This window comes from Podarcis liolepis (genome assembly GCF_965112155.1).
Source record: "Podarcis liolepis genome assembly, chromosome: 16".
NCBI classification, from domain to species: Eukaryota; Metazoa; Chordata; class Lepidosauria; order Squamata; family Lacertidae; genus Podarcis; species Podarcis liolepis.
Genome location: NC_139567.1, coordinates 4,362,205 through 4,385,970, shown reverse-complemented (window position 1 = coordinate 4,385,970; position 23,766 = coordinate 4,362,205). Strand labels below are relative to the sequence as shown.

Here is a 23,766-nt window from a genome sequence, read left to right as displayed (position 1 = left end):
GGGTTGGACTAGATGACCCTTGGAGTCCCTTATAACTTTGCAATTCTGTGTGTCCTCTTTTTTGCCCTTCAAAATATGGCAACCCTATAAGCACTTGTTTAGTACCTACTAAGGCTTGGACCTTTACAGTAAGGAAACATCTTTGATCCAACAGGGGGCTTTGATCACTTTGCAGAGCACCACCTGTGAGGAAGGTAACTGACCACCTAGGGTTGCCATATCTTTGTTTTTTAAAAATATGATTTTTGTTGATTTTCAAAAATGAAAATAAAAGATTTTTTTTAAAAAAAAACAAAGGAGAAAAAAAAATAGTTACATCATAATATCATAAAAATTCCACATGTTGAGATTACTCTGAATCTCATGACTTCCCTCCCATCCCAACCATGGGTCCTTTTAATTCTATTTTCAACTGCATATTAATACTCCAATTTTTCATATTTCTAGATTATCTGTACTTTCTGTTACAATACAAGTGTATTTAAAATCCTGCTAATGTTTTGACCTGTTTACAGTGCTTTTGTATATACATAAGAAACATTTCCCAATATTTATGAATGTCTTGTCTTCTTGATTCCTGAGTAGGGTTGCCATATCTTATCTTGAAGAACAAAAAAGAGGACAGCCTGAGCTACTGCCGGCCCAAGCCAGGAAAAGAGGCCTGCAGACACAGGTGCAGGGGTCTGCCACCATGCAGCTATCTCCAGCTTAGGCTGGCAGCGGCTGCAGTGTGCAGAGCAGCCTGAGCCCACAAGAACCCCCAAACCCAGACATTTCCTTTAAAATGTAAAAATCCGCCCAGATGGGCATGTTGACCCCCCAAAAGAGGACATGGACTCCAGCTCCCATTTGTCCTTGCCCATTAGCCATGTGTACTGGGGCTGATGGGAACAGAAGGCCAATAATAACTGAAGGGTCACAGGTTAGGTACCCTGGTTCCACAGCAACCTGGATTCTTTTGCCTGAGCTTGCATGCTTCTTACTAACTGATCACTTCCCATTCCTTGTGTTCCTTCTAGTTCTTTACTGATTGGCTCACCTTCGTTTTCTGCCTGTGTCCTGCTGTAGTTGCATCTGAAGTAACAGGCCCACTTGAGGAGTAATGAGAAACCAAGACTTCTTTTTATGAAAGTGAGCTGCAACAAGCCTTGAACTTGTGCAGTGTCCCACTCCTCTCCCTCTCTTTCAAACCGAGAGCTTCCATTTTCACTTTAAAGCAAACCGCGGTTCCACACAGCATCTGAACTGTGGATTTTTTTACACGATAGTTTATATACTGTTTATGATGAACCTGACCTTTCTTCATTAACTATAGTTTAAACAAACCACAGCCTTGACAACACACTCCCAGGAAACTCCACAGAGACTCATCAATCATTTTGCCCGTACCTGTGAGGAGTTTGGCCTTACCATCAGCCTAATCAAGGCCAACACCTTGGCTCAGGATGTCACCAGCACTCTATGCATCAGCACTGGTGACCACACACTTGAGGTGCTAGGCAAGATCTCCAGTGAAGGAGAACTTGCCACCCCTCTTGGTAACTGGTTCCATTGTCAAATTGCTCTCCTAGTGTTCAATCAAAATCTACCAATTTACCATTTAAGCCATTTGGCACTAGTTCTGTCCTGTGGCAACTTGATCCTTGGGAGAGGATGTTAATGCTGATGCCAGACTGTGGTGCAGCCTGAAACCTCTGGAAGCTCTTAAGAGAGGCCCCAGTTAGAATCATGCATTATTTGTCTGCACAGCATTCTGATTTCACAGCATGGCCTCCAGAGACCATCATTACAGTTTCTTGGCTCACTGCCTGCCTACATTAAATATCAGTCATGTGTGACCTACCAACCGTGTTTTCATCACTTGCCATAGAAGGTCACAGGGACGCGGGTGGCGCTGTGGGTAAAAGCCTCAGCGCCTAGGGCTTGCCGATCGAAAGGTCGGCGGTTCGAATCCCCGCGGCGGGGTGCGCTCCCGCTGCTCGGTCCCAGCGCCTGCCAACCTAGCAGTTCGAAAGCACCCCCGGGTGCAAGTAGATAAATAGGTACCGCTTACCAGCGGGAAGGTAAACGGCATTTCCGTGTGCTGCGCTGGCCACGTGACCCGGAAGTGTCTCCGGACAGCGCTGGCCCCCGGCCTATAGATGTGAGATGGGCGCACAAACCCCAGAGTCTGTCAAGACTGGCCCGTTCGGGCAGGGGTACCTTTACCTTTACCATAGAAGGTCACAGGATGCTGTCAATAATCGCCAGAGATTTCCTTGTTTTAAGATTAGGGATCCCTGCATTATGCTCCTCTGTGTCATTCTTTGAAAAAAATAATCCCTCTTTGCTTGGGAGAGATTACTTCCAGTGTGAGAAACTACTCTACACCCAGTTCCAGGATCAGTGCTATCCAGTATTTCTGATGGGTATTTATTTCCACATTAGGATGCTGCCTAGAAACAAGTGTGTAAGTAGCACTCCTTAGAACATAGTTCTGAACATACTTATTGGGAACTAAGTTCTAGTGAATGTGCTGAGACTTAGGCCTAATTATCTGTGACACAGTAAACCTGTGATTGAACCACACGATTCCAGGCTGCAGGGGGAGCTCACGTGATTACATTATCCACCCATCCCCAAAAGTCCTAGGCAGTTAGAAAACTAATTTAGAACCCTTCTCCCTAACATGCCTGTTTACAATGTGCATATTTATTTTTTCAGAACTGAAAATATTCAATCAGAAGTGGGCTCTGCAACAAAATGTTGCAGTATGGGGTGCTTCTGTTCAGCATTCCAGCTAGTCAGCCAGCCACACCATCTTACATCCTCTTCCCATGACACTCATTTTCTGCTTTTCTTTGTGACCACAGGGGCAGTTCTCATTCAGCTGTTGCTACTCCCCCTTTTAGATTCCCCACTTTAGGGGGGGTTTGCTTTTGGGTTCTGGCACTTCTGCAAAAAAACAACAACCCTTCTTGCATGTTACTGGTGCTATTTGACTGTATAAAGTTCCGCACACTAGGATGGTTATGTGTCCTATTTTACAAAGGGCAGCCTGGTATTTCAGGAGCTTTCAGAGGGCAGTCCTGTGTTTGCAAGGGCTTTGTGGTCCAAGTCTAGTTTAAAGATAAAGAACCATAAGGAAGAACAGAGACCTTGGATTTGACATTATTTATTTCATTGTTAGCACCTGGCGTGCTCTGGTCCATGGGGTCACAAAGAGTCGGACACAACTAAACAACAACAAAGCACCTGGCTAGCAAACTTAGCATGCACATGTGTCAGTTGGTCACAGTCTTCACCTCTATAGCATTATGCTTTTATTTAAATTGTAGTGATTATTTCTAAATATGCATATATAAATATAAATTAGCATATGTGAATTTTATGCAAATCTTTGTCCTCATTTTGGACGGGATATTCTGCACGTGACCAAGATAGTATCCGCTGATCAGGGAAGACAAAGAGGAATGAGGATCTAGAGAATGGGCAGCAGAGAACATAGTTGTATAGCCTGAACAATGTGGAAACCTTTGTTCAAACCAGACACAAACTGCAAGGAAAAATTCCGCGGGGAGCAGCTGTGCTGTCAAGTCAGGAAATCCTGCAACCAGATCTCCCCCCTGGGTTTCCCAGCCAGTCATTCTTAATTTTATTCCTGCTGTGTTCTGGCTTAAGCTCTGAAGTGGTCCTGTTCTCTGCAAGATTAGCGTTGGGAAGGGGGCTGATTACCTTTGAGCACCAAGCCCTTCTTGTCTCTTTCAATCAAAGGATGTCAGATCCCAGCCTGGAAAAGCTCAGGAACAAGCAAGGCCTCCTGAGTGACATCGCTAGTCAGCCCACTGCAATCCCACCCAATGGCGAAAGCTTTTGTGCCTACCAAGCCTCACGCCAGGAAATCCAGCAAGAAATTCCACAGGGAAGCGGAAACCTCTCAGTTCTACTAAGCCGTTTCCTCTCCCTGCCCACCCCACCCTCAGTGCCAGCAGCCATTTGTGCGGAAGATCCTGGCGGACACAAGGGCAGGCTCATCCACATTGCACGAAATTAAAAGGAGCATGACGAGCATTTCCTGCTTGTCCAACCCACTGGAACAAGGAGAACCAGATTTTATAAACCTTTCTACCTAGGAACCGCGCTGCAGGTGATAAAACTATGAATTAACATGTCAGCAGTTTATTTTACAAGCTGTAATATATCAACCTACATCCAATCTCCCCCCCCCCCCAAAAAAAATTAGAGCTCTGCAAAAGGTGAAGAGATTTCAATTATTTTCATTATTACTCCCCCCCCCATTATTTAATCTCTTAATTTGTTTCATTCTTCAGTTCACATGTTTTGTAGCAACTTTGGTATAAGGCTGCTTTTGATGTTCCAAGTGTGACCATGGCGCTCTCTAGCGCAGTATTGCCAACACTGGCTGGCAGCTGCTCTTTGTTGTTTCAGACAGGTCTTTTCCACAGCCCTAGCTCAATATGCCAGAGACTGAACCTGGTATGTGCCCCACCATTTATAGCCCTTCATTATATTTGTTTCTGTTTCTCTTGGAGGAAACAGATCCAAAAACCACGAGAATGCCCTGAGTGGAAGGGTGGCCTATCTGCCCACCTTGGCACCCGTGGGAAACTCACCAAACCAGCTGAGCCTGAAACTGGGTGCATGCAGTGCCGCTAGGTGAGTGCTGAGTGGGAGACAGCTCTGGTCAGCTCCACGGGCACAGTCAGGATTTTTTTTTGGGGGGGAGGGGCAGAATCTCAATTTGCTATGCATTTTTATTTTTATTGATTGGGGGGCAGCTGCCCCTCCCTGCCTCCACTTGGCTACACCCATCCATTGACCTTGGTGGCTGCCCATCAAAGCAAGCCTAGAGCCAGAGACTAGGCTGATGTCAGCATGTTCCGGGAATCTTCTTTGCTTGTGAGTGTTTGGGGGTTATCTGTGAGCTGGGTGAGATCAAGATGGGTGGCATTTTGGGTGAGCGCTAGGAGCTTCAGGGGGGCAGAGTGAGGAGCTGCTTTGGAAGAATAGTGTTATCCTTATAGGTTTTATTGTGAATTTTGTAACTTTTGTTGTTTTTCCATTTTCTGCACACTAAGAAATATTTTTATATATTAAACGGGATAGAAATGAAATAAATATCATACACAGATTGCCCCCCCAATCAATAAAATACACAGAGTGAGTTGGCAACAGTAATTTTATTTTCCCAGAATGTTCCATTCTAGCACAGGTGTGGGGAACCTTTAGCCCTCCAGATGTTGCTAAACTAGAACTACCATCACCCCTGCCATTGGCCATGCTTGCTAAGGCTGATGGGAATTGTAGTTCAGGAAATATCCAGCGGGGGGGGGGGCAAAGGTTCCCCCCACATCTGATCTAGGGGAAATACTGGCAGCTGCCATTGGTGGTCACTGCAGCATTTTGTGTTTTCTGTGAAATAAAAGAGGCTGACAAAAATCAGTTGTTGCAAGCGGAGAAAAAGGCAAATCCTTCCCATGTCTGATAAATTGTCACAAAACACCTACAGAAAGTGAACTGTAGCTCATGCATTGACTTTCTCAAAAACAGTGAACCAAGCAAGTCACATTTGGCTCAGCAAAACAAGCGGCCATAACTACTTCCTTTCACAGAATTGGGTTCTATGGGCTGCAGCATCTTGCAACGAATTAAGGAGCCCCAGCATCAATCTGCAGGAACAAGAGCTGCCTCTACAAAGCCTGGAAATAGTATCTCCTAAAAGGAAGGATATGCTTTTTCACAATCCCAATCATATTCTAGTTTTGTAGTATTAAAAGTGTCACCTAACATCTCACGTCACTCACTCTGATGTCAATAAGGAAGTTAGATAGTCCAAGAGGAAATTACTCAGCATCCTTTACATGTCCCATGGCTGACTAATCAAGAACTAATAGGGTGCTAGGAACACTTTTCATGGGACCTTCCTGGTTAGTGTATTTTTAGCTCTAATCTTGCAGGACATAGAACTGTGTGCCAGGAACTTGTAAATGGAAGCAGATAAACCTGCAGATCAGCATATAAGGAATTACAGGGCTGTGGACACCAGCAGTACAGTAGCTCCTTCTACACTTGTGGAAAGGGTTTGTGCTTTAGCTGACTGCTTTGTGAGACACCTCGAGCAGTTTACTGGTATACATTGGAAGCTGCTGATTAATACTGAAGATGGGGAACAAGTGCCTTCTCCAGTTGCATTTGAGTCAAGGAAACATCTTAGGCAAGTGCCAACATTATAACTCCAACCATGTGAAGTAACATGGTTTTAGGTATCTAATGTTAAGGATTGCAGGTGATGGGAAGTGTTTCTGCTCAAGCACTGCTTATACAAAGATAATACCAAAAACTCCAGTGCTCAGTTTCGTATGTTCATGTTGAACTGAGCAATCTTTCCTCCATACCAAGCATATTTCTTGGTGAGGTCTCCATGTATCATGTAAAGCCAGACCAGAATAAATTATTCCTCTCCTGAACAAACAGTGATTTTAACCATTGATAACTGTAAAAAGGTAAAGGTAAAGGACCCCTGACAATTAAGTCCAGTCACAGATGACTCTGGGGTTGCGGCGCTCATCTCGCTTAACTGGCCGAGGGAGCCATAGGACTCCCTAAATCTGCTCCAGGTGGTTCCATTCTGGAGCAGATTTGGTGGTAAAAGCACCAGGGGTGGGGTGGGGGTGGAGCAAGTTCCTTCACTGTTGTAAAAGTCATTCTACATGTGCAACGAATTAGGTGGATACAACCCGAGTGTCGTCCACGACTGGACCTAATGGTCAGGTGTACCTTTACCTTTATTCTGCCATACCTTAGCAACACCACTAATTCAGTCTCAGAGTGATCAGTCCAGTTTCCATACTTCTCCTAGATGAAATTTTAGCAAATCATTGCAATGATGAAAATAATCAGAAATCTGAAAAATGTCACTTTCAAGTCAATATATGAGGAAATAATCACAGGGGAAAATAAAGGAGATTTAAACATTACCAGTATTTTTGTGTGTGTGTGCAAACCATTTCACTTTGCTTTTATCAGCATAATTAAAGGATTTTGTGAACACTTTGGATTGAAATTGATAGGCATGCAAGCTCTAAGCACTGAGAAAAACTTTGAATGAGGATGCAAAGTCACTTCAACCACATGTGAAAGTTGGTTTTGAGAAGTTCTGGGAGCTCTTTGTCAGGTGAATATAAAATGAAGCAATAAGAGAGTATTTGTTCTGAAACAAGCAGTTCATGGTAAAAGTCAGAATACGCACTGGGGCAGTTTTACACAATACGGACAAGCAAACCAAACATGCATGCTCTAAGTGATGGAGCCAATTCCAGCTCATCACCTAGCATAGTTACATAATACATGTTTACCGTCATGTTCTTGTCACATTAATCCTTTACATGTTTAGATGTACCTAAAGTGGATGCACACCTAAAAATATATAGTATAACATGGTCCCAAGAATGCGTCCAACATGCACAATGATCAGTTATCCAAAAATTCTTATGGGGGGTGGAAATAATTGGTAAAAAGGAATCAGCAGAAACTCAGTTTTGTGACAGCTTTAATGGCACAAAATGCTTATAGCTACAACTTATACATGTACTGTAAACTGTATAATAATGTTACAAAGTGCTAACTAAATATGAAGAATGCATTACTTTGGCTCAGTTAACTCCAATTATTTCAGTGATGTGTCTTTTTTTAAAAAGTTATTTCCAAAGTTTAAGTTTTCACTTTAAAAAAGGAACAGTAAATTGGTGTATTGTTTTATTAGTGCTGCAGTTCAGCCCACTGCATTTTCTTTAATGTGCGAGTTTATGCATTTCTGCTTGATCCTATGTACAAATATTTCAAGCCTGGTTTTCTCACTGATCATTTGAATAACAAGGCCTGCAGTTCCCCCCAACTGTAAACAGGCATAAAGCTATTTAACAATATTTAAATTAACAAAGCTTTATAGTTACTACCCCTTTTCAAACTAATAATAATCTGGTCCATTCCATAGAACAACAAAAAGTCATGGTCTTTCAGGCTTGTAGTTGCATATCAATAAATACTGCTTTGTATCATTACATGACAACAGCCCAACAGTGATCAGGTATTAAAACGCCAATGGTATTTCTCCACCAGCAATTTCAATCTCATAGCTGCTTGAGTAATAGTACAGAAGTCCCAAAATATAGATATGCTAATTTATCACACAGCATTCTGCAAATTAATTATCATGTAATCTGGAAAGGAGCAAAGCTTTATTTTGTTTTAAAACAAACATGGTCCCAATTTAATATACATTATGCCATGTTGCAATTGTGTTACAAAACAGGGTACAATAATCAATGTTGAAAGTACTGTCAGACTTTTAACCCTAGCTAGGTTTGTCAGTTTGATGTTATTGTTTTAAACTCCTTACTATGTTTTCATCACTTCAAAAATATCCCCATATCCACACAGGAAATAAATACACGGTTGCAAGTAATACAAGTGCTATCATTCAAAGCCTAAGGGGGCAAAGGGAAACCCAGATGTTACCACAGAATAGTAAAAAATAAAAATAAAATAAGCATGTTGTGTTACAGAAAGACAGACTGAAACAAATATACCTTAGAAATGGATTTCATGCTTATTCACTCTGCTTCATGACGTTCACCTATTTTCACTGGCATTGGCCACCATGCTTACACTGCCTGCTTGGAGATCTGATGCAAAGAGAAAAACCTGTTTCCAAAGGTTCACCAACTTATATTTTGGGCGTTTTTGCTGTCAATCTAATACATTCTATTTCAATGGAATTTCACTAGTTTTAAAATTAGTAATGGTTCCCTAAATATGCAGTATTAAAGTTCATCATTCATATCATATTATATAGATATAAAACAAAGCATTCTATCCTTCAGAATCATGCTACATGTTCCAAAATCCAATACAAATCTACTTAGGGGCATTCGTCTGCCCACATGTGTTGAAACCATTTGGAACTAAGCTTCACATTTTGGAAAAAAAAGTGTATCTGAAGGAGGAAAAGGCTGAGTGTTCCCACGAGCAAGATTCCCATCTAGCTATACAAGATATCACTAAGGACCTTAGGATTTCAGGTATTGCCAAGGGACATTCAACAATAAACCATGGAAAATGGGAGTAATGAAACTCAACCACAGAAGACAGCTCAGAGCTTCATAAATTGTGTTTTACACAACTGCAAGACTATTTCCAGAAAGTATGCCTCAAGTAGCTACTGAAACAATCATCTATTTGTAAATTTGCAAGTGGTTCCAAAACAAGTAAAATCTCCTTTTACATGGAGTCTAAATACTTCAAAAATACTTCAAGTTAAACTACTTTTAAAAGGAAACCTTTTGTTAAGTAAAATGCTAAGGAATACTAAAAGCTTCTTCACATGCAAATAATGCAGTTCTTTCTAAAAACGATTTCTAGATGCTGGACAAGTTTTTTCCTACCAGAAATTAATTCACTATTCATAGAAAAGACAAGTATTACTCAGTATTAAAACTTGCTGATTAATCAATTTTTATCCTGCTTTGATTTTTGTGAGCTTTTGCCTCCCAAAAGCTAAAAACATTAGGCAAGAGAATTGTAAAATAAGATACACTTTAGAACAAAACTGCCAATGATTTTGTTTGCTTTTACAACCAACTTCAGTTAATTATGAGTCTTTTACAGACTGGAGGTTCTTATACCCAACAATTTAATCATGCATGCACTGTGCAGATTATTTCTTGCTGTAGTAGAGGAGGCAACACCATCACTGATAAAATTATAATTTGCTGGTGGCATTTTGCACTGAAAGAAGCCCTTGCAACGTATAGGCAATTGTAAACTCTGTTAGGCAACTCTGATGTGTCTTGCAGGATGTGGAGGAAGGCTAGGGAAAGGGAAGAGACTATTGAGACACCTCCACAGAGTTCCAATACAATACTGAATTTCAAGAGTTACTGGAACCTGGATATGTAAAAACAAGGTGGAGGCTGGGAAGGGATCATGCTTAAAGTTGTCTCAAGTTCAAGATGTACAAATGTGACAATAACACCTTCACAGATTACAAGGATTTCCAGGGTTTGTGCACCACTTCTTTCAATAAGTGCTAGCTGAAGGTGTGGTCAGTCGTTTTCCAATGTAGATGCTGAAAGGAAGCACAAAGCAAAGTATGTTGCCTTAGAAATTCTCATTATGCTTAAGGTTTTGTTCAGCTAAAGTAGTAAGACTAACACCCACCAATCATACAAATACATTAATGTAGTTTAATACTAATTCACACAACTCATCAGACTGGAATGAACACATCTTGTAAAGAAAGCATATTGTTATCATCTATAGTTGATTTTTCCCAGGATTAAAGTTATTTATTTATTTCATAAAATTTGTGCACCACTTGAATGTAAAAAAACCTCAAAGCAGTTTACAAAAAGATAGCAGCTACACACACAACAGAATGTTATGTGAAGTATCTGCAAGGTTCCCCCTGCTTTCCAGTCACTGAGTTTACTTCTATAACATTCTTCTCTTCTGATCTGGCTGATCAAATGAACACCTTGTATTGCTTCACAGGGTTCTCCTTGGTATGTAAAATTATTTTTATTCTTTCTCCAAATACAATGGGTTACCCTCAAAACTGCTGAAAGTAATTAAAGTGTACAAATCTCCAAGAGTTTATTCACTCAGTTTGCATCTGCATTGGAATTGTTCTGAGGCGTTTTGTTTTATTGTTTGTGTGTTTGTCACCCTGGGCTCCTTTGGGAGGAAGGGTAAGATATAAATTTAAATAGTTGTAGTAAATTATATACATCACTTCCCTTAAAACATCCCAAAGCAATTGATGAGTAAATTCCCCCATATAAATATACTTTCTAATCCAATGCGGATAAAAGCTAAATATACGTGCTAGTACTTACCCTAGTCCCAAAGCCAAAACATGAGATATGAACAGAGATGGAATGAAAACCTTAAGAAACTCAGCTGAGAAAATGCCCCCTTTCTTCATGGCTCCACTCTTCCTCATGCTTAACGAAACAGCTCGTTTAGGATGTCTGAAGTGAAATTCCCTTCAAAAAAGAAGAAATGGATGGCATCTCATAGAATGCACTGAACTGGCCACATTTTAAAAAGCACAACAGACAACAATCTCAAAATCTAAGAGTTGGGAAGCTTCTGGGAAAGACATCTCACTCTGATTCAGAAGACATGGGAGCAGTAGCTGAAGAGATGGGGAGGCCCGAAATAACATTCCTTTTTCAGATAGAGAGATACTGTTATCTATTCTCCTACTTTTAATATATGCAGTAGGGATACCGCATTTAAAATCCCCATGCAGCCTACCATTCATGAGACACAAATCAGCATTATTTTACCATTACAGATAAGATTATTATTATTATTACCCCACCCATCTGGCTGGGTTTCCCCAACCACTCTGGATGGCTTCCAGTACATATAAAAACATAATAAAAGTCACACATTAAAAACTAAACTACCCAATGCAGGGCTGCCTTCATCTGTCTTCTAAAAGTTGTGTGGTTCTCTCTCTCCTTGACATCTGATGGGAGGGTGTTCCACAGAAAGGGCACCACTCCCTCGACCATTCCTCATAAGGCTTGGTTTCCAGACCCTTGAGCCTCTTGGTCACCCTCCTCTGTACATATTCCAGCTTGTCAATATCCTTCTTAAACTGTGTTGCCCAGAACTGGAAACAGAACTCTAGGTGTGGTCTACTAAGGCCCCTAGATCCTTTTCATATGTTACGTCTGCATCCTATGGAGAGTGCTGCAGCACAAGTACACCAGGGGGGTGGGGAGCAAGCAGGATTGTTTTCCATATTTTCCAGAAAAAAATACAAGGTACAGAATTTAACTATTTTTGCTAAAAGCCTTGAGAGCGCTTCTTACAGCAATCCCTTAAAAACAGCACCACCACAAAGCTTTATATTCTGATACAACAATATTTCCTTCCAAGCAAAGGACCATTGATTAGTAAAGATTTCAACTCACTTGGGAGGAATATTTTCAGGTCTACTCGACCAGTCCGATACCCAATCAACACTTTTCTTCAAAATGTCCACCTCCTTCTCCCCTTCTAATGTTTCCTCTTCAGACTGAAAATAAACAGGGAGCAACTTCACAAATTTAAGTAAGGTAAAATTAAGTGTAATTCCATGATGTTTCAAGGATTTATTTTCTCTTTGGTTTTATCTTAAATAGAAAATGTATTTGCTTATGTTTATGTCGATAGGCATTTTGTGTTATTTGCAACTTACTAACTCAACTACTCCTTGTGGTAGTTACTGCCCAGCACTGATCGGGAGATGTGCAAAAGATTAGTAGTTCCGACCCTCTTATCCAACCCATGTACTTAAGTGAGAACAACTAAAACTGATTTAATTTGCATCAGTTCTTGTCACTTATTTAGAGGGTATCCTCTCTAGCAGCACTTAAGTTGGGGAACTCCTTTCTCACAGGCCTGTATCTGGCATGGCACCTTCATTGTTTAGCTTCCATCATATGCTCTCTCTCTCTCTCTCTCTCTCTCTCTCTCTCTCTGTGTGTGTGTGTGTGTGTGTACACACACACACACACACACACTACTGCCTTTGATAGCATATATATATATATATATATATATATATATATATATATATATATATGGACTCACCAATTCTTCCAATTATAAACTGTTTAAACTGATTTTTATATTGTTGTTACCCACCCTGGAAACTTTTGGTGAAAGGTGTATAAGTAAAATAACAACAATATTAAAAACAAAGCTTTCTCACAATGCTCAAGGCCAGCATTTATCTAAAGATGTTTATAAAAGGAGGGATTTAAGGAAGAATAACTATGATATATTGTAATATTTATAATAGGCTTGAAGACTGAGCACTGTCTGAAATTACAGGCAACCTTACTATTGATAAATACCCTGAAATCCTAGCTATCACTTCAATGAAATTTAATGACTAGGTCTCCCTGAGTGTATAATTACATACATAAAAGCCTTCTGGCAACTTGCCACAACAAACTCTCCAACACTTGAAACTTTCAGGTGAGATCAAAATTCGTTTTCTAAAATCCTAATGGCAATCAAGGTTTCAAAATAAACATTTTTATTTACAGCAGGTGTGGGGAATGGGATTCAACTGGAGGTCACATTCTGCCCCCATCCCCTTGCAGGCTCTTTTGACCAAGAGAGGGAGTATCAACCTGCCAATTGCCAGATGTTAAGTGAAGTACTTTCCTTTGTCGGAGCCCACACCTGACATCATAAACGATGCTAGTGAATGTGGATTGGAGAAAACAGCCTCATGGGCCAAATTAGAACTCTTTCCAGGCCTAATTAAGTCTATGGGCCAAAGGTTCCATGCCACTGTTTTACTCAATGCTTTAAATTATATGATGCAGTATCTCAGGTGCTGAACCACTGACAAGGTCAAGGCCACTGACAGGACAAAAAACATTAAGCCTAAGGATTTATTTATAAACTACACACTGAATGCATAACAGAAGTGTGTTTTCAACAACTCAAAACCGAGAAATGCATATTATGCCATTTTTAAAGGTTAAAGCAAATGAAGATTCATTGCTAGAAAACAATTTAAAATTCTGCTTACTAATCCACTTAAACGCATGCTGCTCTTACTTCAGTTCTCAGTAGAAAATATGGTTACATGTTTTAACTTAAATTGCTCTTTCAGGTAGACTTAACATCTTCACCTCAAACAGTATCATATGGATAGAAAACGTACCTGAGAACTATTGTCTTTACTAGTGTGCATCTCCACATCAAACATTATCTGTCCATCTTCTTGAGGAGAAGGGCTAGAATAAAAGGGTACAATTACTACTGTTATGGAACGTAATTATAATAATTATCTGCACTTAGAAGTACTGAATGTAACCTGCGTAGTACTGTGTAGGGCCAGGTAACATCAGGAGATCCAGGGAACATGTAGATTGAGGACAGGGCAGAAAAAGCTGCTGAGAGCAGCCCCATTTCTGGAACAGCGTAAAACAACCATGTAGGTCTTGGATAAAGTAGCACAAGATCTTACTAGCTTGGGCCTACAAGATTTTACAACCCTGAGGTACTTGGATAAACAAAAAACTCACTTAAGACAGACACATATTAACTAAAATGCAGAAAGAACATGGTTGCCAGTGTGTCTGCTGGCTTCCAATGCATGTATCAGACTACTGCAATTGAAGGGTGCAATACTATATAATTAATGCTGAACACCATTAGATTTATTTCTGTACTGCAAATCTCATTAAGAAAATGTTAGTACATTTGAAATTAAGACAAATGACTGTAAATAATCACTTGCATGTATGCTGGATTCTAACTCAGAAATTAAAAATTCAAAGAACTTGATTTCTTGTGCTTCCTCAGTGGCAAAAACTCAAAACTCTATGCATATGTTGAAGGCTGGTAACAGCAAAGCAAAAGCAAAACAGTTTACATTGCTGCCCAGAAACCACCTAGCTCTGTTCATATCCTCTCTTCCTTTTATTAGAGTAGTTGGTGCCTGTCCCCCTAATCACCTGCTTCCAGTGAGAAAGTAGGGCCATGCCCATTTCTGAAATTCAGAAGCCAGTCAGCTCGTCTCCCTAGCAAGAGATCAGCTCGTCTCCCTAGCAAAAGAACAACTACTCTGTTGTATCACAGAATCACAGAGTTGGAAGGGACCCAAAGGTCATCTAGTCCAACCCCCTGCAATGCAGGAATCCCAGCTAAAGCGTCCTTGGCAGATGGCCATCCAACCTCTGCTTAAAAACCTCCAAGGAAGCATATCACACTGACACAGACTCAATTAGAAGAATTTCTTTGGTCATCTTTAAATTGATTAATGTAATCAACTAGTAGTATATTAAATACAATCGTAGGACCATTTAGGACCAATAGTAAGACCTAAGGATGATAATAGTAGGACCTATGACTTCTTCAGAACACACTTCTATTTTTTTCTAAAAATTTATTACAGTGGTAACTCGGGTTACATACACTTCAGGTTACAGACTCCGCTAACCCAGAAATAGTACCTCGGGGTAAGAACTTTGCTTCAGGATGAGAACAGAAATCATGCTCCAGTGGCCCGGCGGCAGAGGGAGGCCCCATTAGCTAAAGTGGTGCTTCAGGTTAAGAACAGTTTCAGGTTAAGAACAGATCTCCAGAATGAATTAAGTACTTAACCCGAGGAACCACTGTACTATAAAATAGAAGGGTGTTTTAACATTATCAGAAAAAGTAAACCCATGTCCAAGAGTTAACAGGAAAAAGGACAGAGAAAGCAATTACAACAGGACATTTTTATTTACAATAATAATTACAAAGATGCCATGAAGAGATACTGCATGGCATAGACTTCTGCTAGATTGCCAAGACTATTTGAGAGATTTGATGGGTGAGTTGTGTTTTGCACCATATTTGGAAACAAGAAAATGTTCCTCTAGGTCAGATTGACAAATAATTTTGGGGGCGGGGTTGCCATTCCCTATTACCTGTTACTTAGTAGGCTTTAAACACTCCTTGAAACTACAGTGGTACCTCGCAAGACGAATGCCTCGCAAGACAAAAAACTCGCTAGACGAAAGGTTTTTCCGTTTTCGATTTGCCTCGCAAGACGAATTTCCCCTATGGGCTTGCTTCGCAAGACGAAAACGTCTCGCGACTTTGTTTTCTTTGTCTAAAAACAAAGACATGTTTTGTTTATAAAGTTAATTTATTTTCCCTTCAATTTTTGAACTGCTCTTTACAGTATGTGTGACTTTAAAGAGCAGTTAATAAACTGTTGTTGTACCAAATTTGGCTTTGTTTGGACTTTTTTTGACCATAGGAACGCATTAATTGATTTTCAATGCATTCCTATGGGATTTCGTGCTTCGCAAGACGAAAAATTCGCTAGACGACAAAAATTGCAGAACGAATTAATTTCATCTTGCGGGGCACCACTGTACAAAGACAGTCATCTTTAACTTGGGTTAGCCTATTTACTCGTACCTGTAGATTTGCACAAGGGGATGAGGGTGACTTGGGGCATAGAGGTGGCTGAACACAAAGAACCTGCCTCAAGATGACCAACATGGCTTACAGCCAGTTTCTAGTTAAGAAGATTGAAAAATATTCTACTTTTTTATAAAAAACCCTCAAAAACTTTAAGTTGATATTCAAATGTGGATGTACAAGGACAGCACCCAGGTACACACAACTTTTCCAGTCATTCAGAAATAAATCTAAGTAATTGAAGACTGAAGCCTCCAGAAGTCAATAGGATTATTTAACAGTATTTGAATTGCAGCCCATAGATTCATAGTAGTGAAAGACTATTTGTTCAAAAATAAATGTGTATAGGAGGTAAAGAAGAATAAAAAACATTCAGTTTATATTCAGGCTAGGAACTGAACTGGCAGCACTTGGTTCAAGAAAAATGTATCTATTCCAGTGAAGTTGATAGAGCTTGAATTCCTACCTGTCACAGTGAGAACTACCTCTTGAACTGCTCTGTCCAGACTCATGCTGAGCATCTAGAAGTATCTTTTCCATGTCTCCATTGTGGATGGAAGATGAAGAAGGAACGTGTTCCAGACCACCATTTTTCGCATTTCCATTATCGTTGCCATTGCCATTCATCTGTAACTCTACCCAGGAGCCTGTTGAACAGCAGATGTTTCATCAGAAACCATGAAACTAAAACACAGCATAAGGTTTATCACTCACTTGCAGAAATATGCAGTCATGCCAAATTTAGATAACCAGAAAGAAGACATCCACAGACACCAAATAATATTTCTCCATTTATCAGCAGAGCAACATTATGAACTATTTCTTAAAAGTAAATTCACACATTATGAACCAGCCACATGTAAATAACTGCTAATATTTGTTTACTTGTGTGATCAGTCACGTTGGAGATGTTGATGCTGTGTCTTCAATGAGTGTGTCTATGAGCAGTGTGCACTGGAAATGCAAGGAACTCCTGCTGACAGAAATTGCCACTGTATCTTCTATGTCTACGCTTGGAGCTGATGGAACAGATGTATGCATCATTTGCTTTTGAAGTCCTTCTGCACAATTTTATCAGTATCCTGTTCCTTCCCTATGATCAGATGAATCTTGTTCAAAAGGACTTCTACATCTGGGAAAATTTGACGCAGTCTGGATTGACAGGACTTTAAAACAAGCACACACATCCTGACTCTTTCAAGAAAGAATATATTTTGCTGCCTCAAGTGTAGAGCAAGGACAAAATGTTCAACCTGTACTTTTTGAACAGATAACCACTGCAGTGTTCAGGTATCAACTGTGTAGCTAACACTAAGCAAGTGCATTTGACACTGAAGTCTGGTCTTGAAATTAGCTGGCCACCAGGTGCATTTTGTGCCTGAAGATTCTCTTTTTGCAAACAGCTCCAAACGTCTGGCTGCCATTCTTGGCCTGAGACTCAAGGCTGCCCGCTGCTGGCACTGACATCACTGGGCACAGGAGGACAATTGCCTCCCCTCCCAGCAACAGACTGAGTATGCTCACTGCTGCGAGTGCATGCAAGAGCCACACTCCCCCTTGCACTGCAGCAAAAGGCACCAAAAAGCTGCCAACTGTCAGCGCTCACATTGTGCAACCGCTGCTGCTCCCCAAGCCCTCCGGAGGCACCTGCTGCTGCCAGTGCCACCCCAAGGAAACCCTGCTCTGGAAGCAGGTGGGCAAGACATGATCGTAACATGGAGCTACCCAGCATATAGGATACTTCTAAATATCAGGTGCTAGAGCCAGTAAATATTTTTGCATACAGTGGTACCTCGCAAGACGAATGCCTCGCAAGACAAAAAACTTGCAAGACGAAAAGGTTTTTTGTTTTTTGAGCTGCTTCGCAAGACGATTTTCCCTATGGGCTTGCTTCGCAAGACGGAAACGTCTTGCAAGTTTGTTTCCTTTTTCTTAACACCGTTAATACAGTTGCGACTTGACTTCAAGGAGCAACTCATAGAACGCGGTGTGGTAGCCTTTTTTGAGGTTTTTAAAGACTTTGGTGATTTTTGAAGCTTTTCCAAAACTTTCCCGACACCGTGCTTCGCAAGACGAAAAAAACCGCAAGATGACAAAACTCGCGGAACGAATTAATTTCGTCTTGCGAGGCACCACTGTATATGCCTTGCTTGTAACTTTCCCAGAAGAATCTGTCTAACTACACTGGGAATCAGAATGCTGGAACAGATGGACATTTGGTTCAATCCAGCAAGGCTTGTATTACAGTGGTACCTCGGGTTACATACGCTTCAGGTTACAGACTCCGCTAACCCAGAAATATTACCTCAGGTTAAGAACTTTGCTTCAGGATGAGAACAGAAACTGTGCTCCAGCGGTGCGGCGGCAGCAGGAGGCCCCATTAGCTAAAGTGGTGCTTCAGGTTAAGAACAGTTTTAGGTTAAGAACAGATCTCCAGAACGAATTAAGTTCTTAACCCGAGGTACCATTGTACATACTTACAGAAAAAATAATCAAAAATATTTATAAAATCTCCTAGGACTTTCTCAGCTCTGATCATCAGAAAACCAAGGATCATAACATAAATGGTATTTTGAAGCAAAACTTAACGATACCGTCTTAACCAGTAGTCACTGTGGCCTAACATGAGTCAAACTTGAATCTGGGAGATCCGGGTTCAATTCCTGTGCAATTTCCATTGTTCATTTCCCCCTTAATGTGTTTTCAAATGATGGGGACACAAAAGTAGTGCAGATGTGCATCTTTATCATAAAGGAACAGCCACCATGTATCAAACACATGAACTGTGGAGCTAATTTTTAAAAAGACACAAACTGTATAACTTTTTCTAGCTGCTTTCTGAAACCTGTAGAATTTCAGCATCACCGTCAGTGAACAAAACAACACTCACAGCATTATTTCCTTACCTTACTATAAAATGGGAACAACAGTGATCTATCACAGTGAGGATGAAGGGATTACAGATTGTAAAACACTTTTGTCCACTGACTATGTTACAGACAGTAATGAGGACTGTCAGAGAGTTGGCCAAAAGTGTGTTACTACAACAGGTGTTTGATTAAGCTAAAAATTAAGGTGCAGTTCAGACCAAAAATCTCAGTCTAATAAATCATGGTTTATTATAACAAGCATTGTTCCATGTCCATGCACTCCCTCATCCCTCACACAAGTGAAGAGCTTTAGGATTTGTTAAATCAAAGTTTCCCATTACATCCAAACTGAGAATTTGTAGTTTAATCTCAGACTACAAACCAGAATTTGAGCATGAGGTGCAAGGCAGATAGGCACACATCAGTTATCCTCTTTAAAAAACTGCGCTTTTTTGATTGAGGTCATTAAGTCTGAACAGAGCCCAAGCTTCTTGAATTCCACTACAAATACACTATATTTGCAATAGTTACCCCTAAGTTTTGAGGCATAATTCCAAGTGTTGAAGATGCTTGAAGCAAAATATATTGAGACACAACCTTGTCTCCTATGTCTTCTTGTGATTTTCAAAGTTCAAATTAGACTAATCTCTCTTGCTTATACCATAAATACACTCTAGAACACAATATAAGGGGCAGCAGGATGGGTGTTCCACATCAGAAGACTTTCCTGAAAAATAACCAGACAGAACTTTTGTAAAGCACTGTAAGAGTTTCAGGCTGAATTCCAGGAGTTCGGATAACAGTTGAAGAAGTAAGATTGTAGCATGAGATGAATTTCATGTCTTGGAAACATCTTAGAAAATACAGGTTGTTTAAACGAGAAAGCTGAATCATGGCTATGTATGAAACAAAGAGTGGCAAACTGTTTTTCTGGGTGGGGAGACCAATTCTGAGTTTATGTTTTTAACTGTCAGTGTGGCCTTCCTTCTAGACCCAGGCACAAGTCGTAAGAAGAACAGTGATCCAGATGGTCTCTTTATCTGCCCTGTGGCTTGATTCTGATGAAATTGTTCACTGTGGTTTTCATATTTTCCTCACTGGCATCACTAGTTGATAAAGGGCAGATTAAAAATGTTTCACATGAATACATGCAATTTTGCCTTAATGATTTTTAATAGAATTTTAAAAATAGTTTACAATACTAAGCAAATGGGAGAATACCTTTTATTTGTGTGAAGTTCAAAATACAACATGTACATGTCCAAGTTAAAATGAACTTTGATAATGCATGGTCTCAAAGAATTTCAACTACAATCCTCAGAAACCTTATTAAGGAATAATTGTATGCATGATAGTGGACTCATTCAATAGGCATATGTTTTAAGAAGAGCAGATTAACTGCCTTTCAGATTAACTTGTCAGGTATACTGGGGACTGGGAGACGGCAGGGAAGAAGAATGCTGCTTTCAGGCTAGCCATCTTTTAAATCATTAGTTCATATATATGAAATCGCCACGCATGTGAGACGATCAAGAATAATTTCACTACTGTATTATGAAATCCAAGCCAAAGCTATTTGGATGTTCCTCCATCCTGATCCACAAACAAAAGGTTACACCGGACCAGCTGACAGGCCCCGGATATAAGAGAAAAACAGCACACGTCAGTAATATTGACTCAGCCACTGAATAAACTCATTCTCACACTCTAGCTAGTTCCCCAGCATCCCAATTATTTGAGATAGCCAGCAACTAAATTAGCTCACCCTGTCAAAACATGCCAATTCACAGATCTCTCACAGCATACCATCTGACTCGTCTGCCACACTCCTATCTGCCTGCAGCGATTGAAACTTACTTATAAACCTTACTGAAACCAAGTTTAGGCAATTTGCCTTCAATGAGCCATACTTCCAAGGTATGTTTAGGAATGCAACATCAACCTCCCAATTCTTTCTGTCTAGAACAGTAAATAAACAAGAACAGACCATTCAGTAAGTCCTTCTCTCACAAAGATCTATTCCATTCTTCCCACACTCCAATCCTTTCCACTTCCCCCTTTAATTTCCAAAATTGAACTCATCAGCTCCATCCATAGTCATCTCCAGCCCATTATTTTTCTCCTACCTGTGACCACCTAAACTTCCTTCTTTCAAAAAGCCGGCCTCTTTATTCCTGATCACTGTCCCACTGCTGTTGCACACACCCAGTTCCTTTCATTTCCAAGGAGGCTAGGGATCCAAGTACTGTACCTCAGACAGACAACCAGGCATCCATCACTTTACTGGAGTCTGGAGCGAAGTACCAATACTCATTCATAGCTGGGGGGGCAGGGAAGTGGGGCGCAGACACCAAGAAAGGCCCCCACAATCCCTTTCACACTTTATCAAAAAAGAAATAACGTTTATCTTAGCACTGGCAGCAAAACTGCTGTGAAATAGCGTCTCTTAACGTAAGAAAACTTAATTATTAAAGAAACAAAAACGAAGCAGCAGCTAATAAGTAGAAAACGAAGAATACATATGTATATATTTTAAGACCGTTGTTTTACATATTTTGTGGTGGTTATTTTTTCAGCAGGAGTTAATCAGGCTAGGAAGCTCCGAGGCAGAAAATGTGTAGGTCCACGTAAACAAAAGCACATGCTGGTGTTTTGGAACTGGCGAGGCTTTTGGGCCGCCTTGAGGGATGCGAACTTTAATTAAATAGGCAAATAAGCTTTGCCCCCCCCGTCCCCCCCAGGTGCTCTTCCTAGGCTCCAATCCTCCCCCCCCCCAAATTCCTGCCCCCTCCTCCGCCCCGCCCTCTCCCCACCAGCGTTCCATTGCAAGCCCCGCCCCCTCTGAGCCCCGCCAGTCCCCCCCCATTGGCCAACCACCTCTCGCGCGGCCCAGCTGCCGACCAATCCAGGAGGGCATGGTGGGGGGGGGGCTGCTGAGGTGGTCCCTCCGCCACCTGAGGGGATGCGAAGTCGCTTCCAGGCCGAGGAGCCTGACGAGAGCCCCCCCCCCTTCCCGCCCCCACTCACTGTTGAGGCCTGCTTCGGCGGGCGTCCCGTCAGGCGGAGGGTTGTTGTTGTTGTTGTGCTGGTGAAGCGAGTCCTGAGGGGAGGACATGGCGGCGGCGGCGACAGACGCGGCACGGCGAGGCCTCTGCTTGTGGGGCTCTGTTTGTATGCTGGGCAGGCGGAGCAGCAGCAGCAGCAAGCCCAGCCGCCCCGGCTTCACTGCGCACGCGCCACGCCCGCCACGCCCACGCGGCCCCATTCCTCCCTGACGCGCCTCACGTCCGCGCGGGGGGTGCGGTCGCTCCGGCGGCGCCGCGCGTGCGCTCTCGCACGCGCTCACATCCCTCTTGCCCCGCCCCCTCTTACACTGCGCACGCGCCGGAGCTTCGACTGGTGCCGCCTCCTTCAGGCCCATTTTGTGTTTCTCAAACTTGGGCTGTTGTTGGACTACAACTCCCATCATTCCTGCCCGCTGGTCCTGCCCGCTTGACATCAAGGGAGTCCAGTAGCTGCTGGCGACCGAAGTTTGAGAAACACTGAATGACTCCTGGCACTTATTTGTCTTAACAGGACTTGGGGGCTCTTGTAGCCCCCCAGGGAAAGGGGAGCTGCGGGCTTCCAGCTGTTGTTGCTGGACTCCATCTCCCATCAGCCATCGCAGCGTAGAGTGAGGGATGGCGGGAGTTGTAGTCCAGCAGCATGAGCGGTGTGGGCGCGGGATCCCCGTCCGCGCTGCCTTCGCCCTCTTTTCCTCGCCTCGGCACATGACGTGGGGGGAAAGCTAGCTGTCCATAGGAAAACTAGATCCAGGAATTTAGTATATAGCCGTGGGGAAAATAGATGGCAAAAACCAACAAACAAAAGAGTCTAATCTTCCTCCTCGCTCAAGATTTTCTGTGAAATAACATCATTTGGGGAGACAAAGAAATCTGCCGGCTCAGATGTAGTATTTACTTTTCCCACCCCCTGGACATGGATAGGACCGGGTTCCAAATCTTTGTTCCGTGTGACTATTTATTATCACAAAATACGGCTCAGGAGTGTTTTGAGTCACAGATACCAGAATGTGCTTTCTATATGCGCAAACTTAAACACACAGTTTTAAAGTTGTGCGTAGATTATGTGAATGTCAACATAGGGCAAAATTGGATGTCACTGGTTAGCAGATTATTTCCTTCACACAGGATCCCTCTGTGACAAGACCAATAATAATCTTGAGGTGTTTGCAGCGGATCGCTTTATAAATGTGCCACTGGCATCCAGCTATAGTCACTCAAGTATTTTTTTTCCTACGGGAAAAGTATTCAAACCACCTTTTGTGATAAAAGCATACTGATTGTATGGTTATGTCACAGGTTACTACTAGATGGTCCCTGAGACTATCAGCACCACTCGCATGATCAGAGACCCTTTTCAGGTCAAGTGACTTCGTGTCCATTCTCTGCTCCTAATCACTATCAGGTCTTTATTTGCGTCAAATTTACAATTGTTGCAGAAAGCACACTCATCCAACCTCATTTGTAGTTTCTGCCCCAGTTTCCAAATAACAGCACTGCTGATCCACTGGGTACAATTTACTGAAGTATTGTCAAATTCTGATCAAAAATACTAGCTTTCCACATGCAAATAGATTATGATAGGTTCATGATCAGAGTAGACCCAACTGTCAAGGGATCCAATGTTCTGAAGACTGCACCATGTCTCATTTTCTCATAAAATGTTTTGGGTCAGTTGTCTGAATATTAAATAGCAGAAAGATTCTAGGAGGCTACTTTCAATCCTAACAGTTGAAAGTCCCACAGAACTTGTTCTAAAATAAGCATGCAAGAGATTGCATCCCTAGAAAATGGGGGATTGTGTCAGTGCAGCAAAAATTTTTTAGGAAAACCTTAGGAAG

The 23,766-nt window shown here is 41.6% G+C and overlaps 1 protein-coding gene across 2 annotated transcripts; it reads right to left on the bottom strand.

Moving 5' to 3' along the window:
• Window positions 1–7,532: 7,532 nt before the first annotated feature.
• Window positions 7,533–22,216, bottom strand: BNIP3L (BCL2 interacting protein 3 like). Of its 2 annotated transcripts, none has more exons than XM_083480736.1 (6): window positions 21,891–22,216; window positions 16,460–16,640; window positions 13,739–13,811; window positions 11,988–12,091; window positions 10,896–11,045; window positions 7,533–10,126 (listed from the first exon to the last, which is right to left on the bottom strand). In XM_083480736.1, the coding sequence occupies exons 1-6, from the start codon at window positions 22,126–22,128 to the stop codon at window positions 10,078–10,080; spliced, it is 795 nt and encodes a 264-aa protein (XP_083336862.1). In that variant the 5' UTR covers window positions 22,129–22,216; the 3' UTR covers window positions 7,533–10,077. The 2 variants fall into 2 exon arrangements, with proteins under 2 accessions (XP_083336862.1, XP_083336863.1); XM_083480737.1 differs by lacking the exon at window positions 21,891–22,216 and adding an exon at window positions 19,395–19,585.
• Window positions 22,217–23,766: the final 1,550 nt, after the last annotated feature.

Excerpts from the sequence above, each read along its gene's own strand:
- BNIP3L (XM_083480736.1), bottom strand. The coding sequence starts at position 22,128 with ATGGGGCCGCGTGGGCGTGGCGGGCGTGGCGCGTGCGCAGTGAAGCCG. Across the intron at positions 12,092-13,738 it reads GTAAAGACAATAGTTCTCAG|TCTGAAGAGGAAACATTAGA; the intron begins GTACGTTTTCTA and ends GTTTATTTTCAG. Across the intron at positions 11,046-11,987 it reads CCTGAAAATATTCCTCCCAA|GGAATTTCACTTCAGACATC; the intron begins GTGAGTTGAAAT and ends TCTTTTTTGAAG.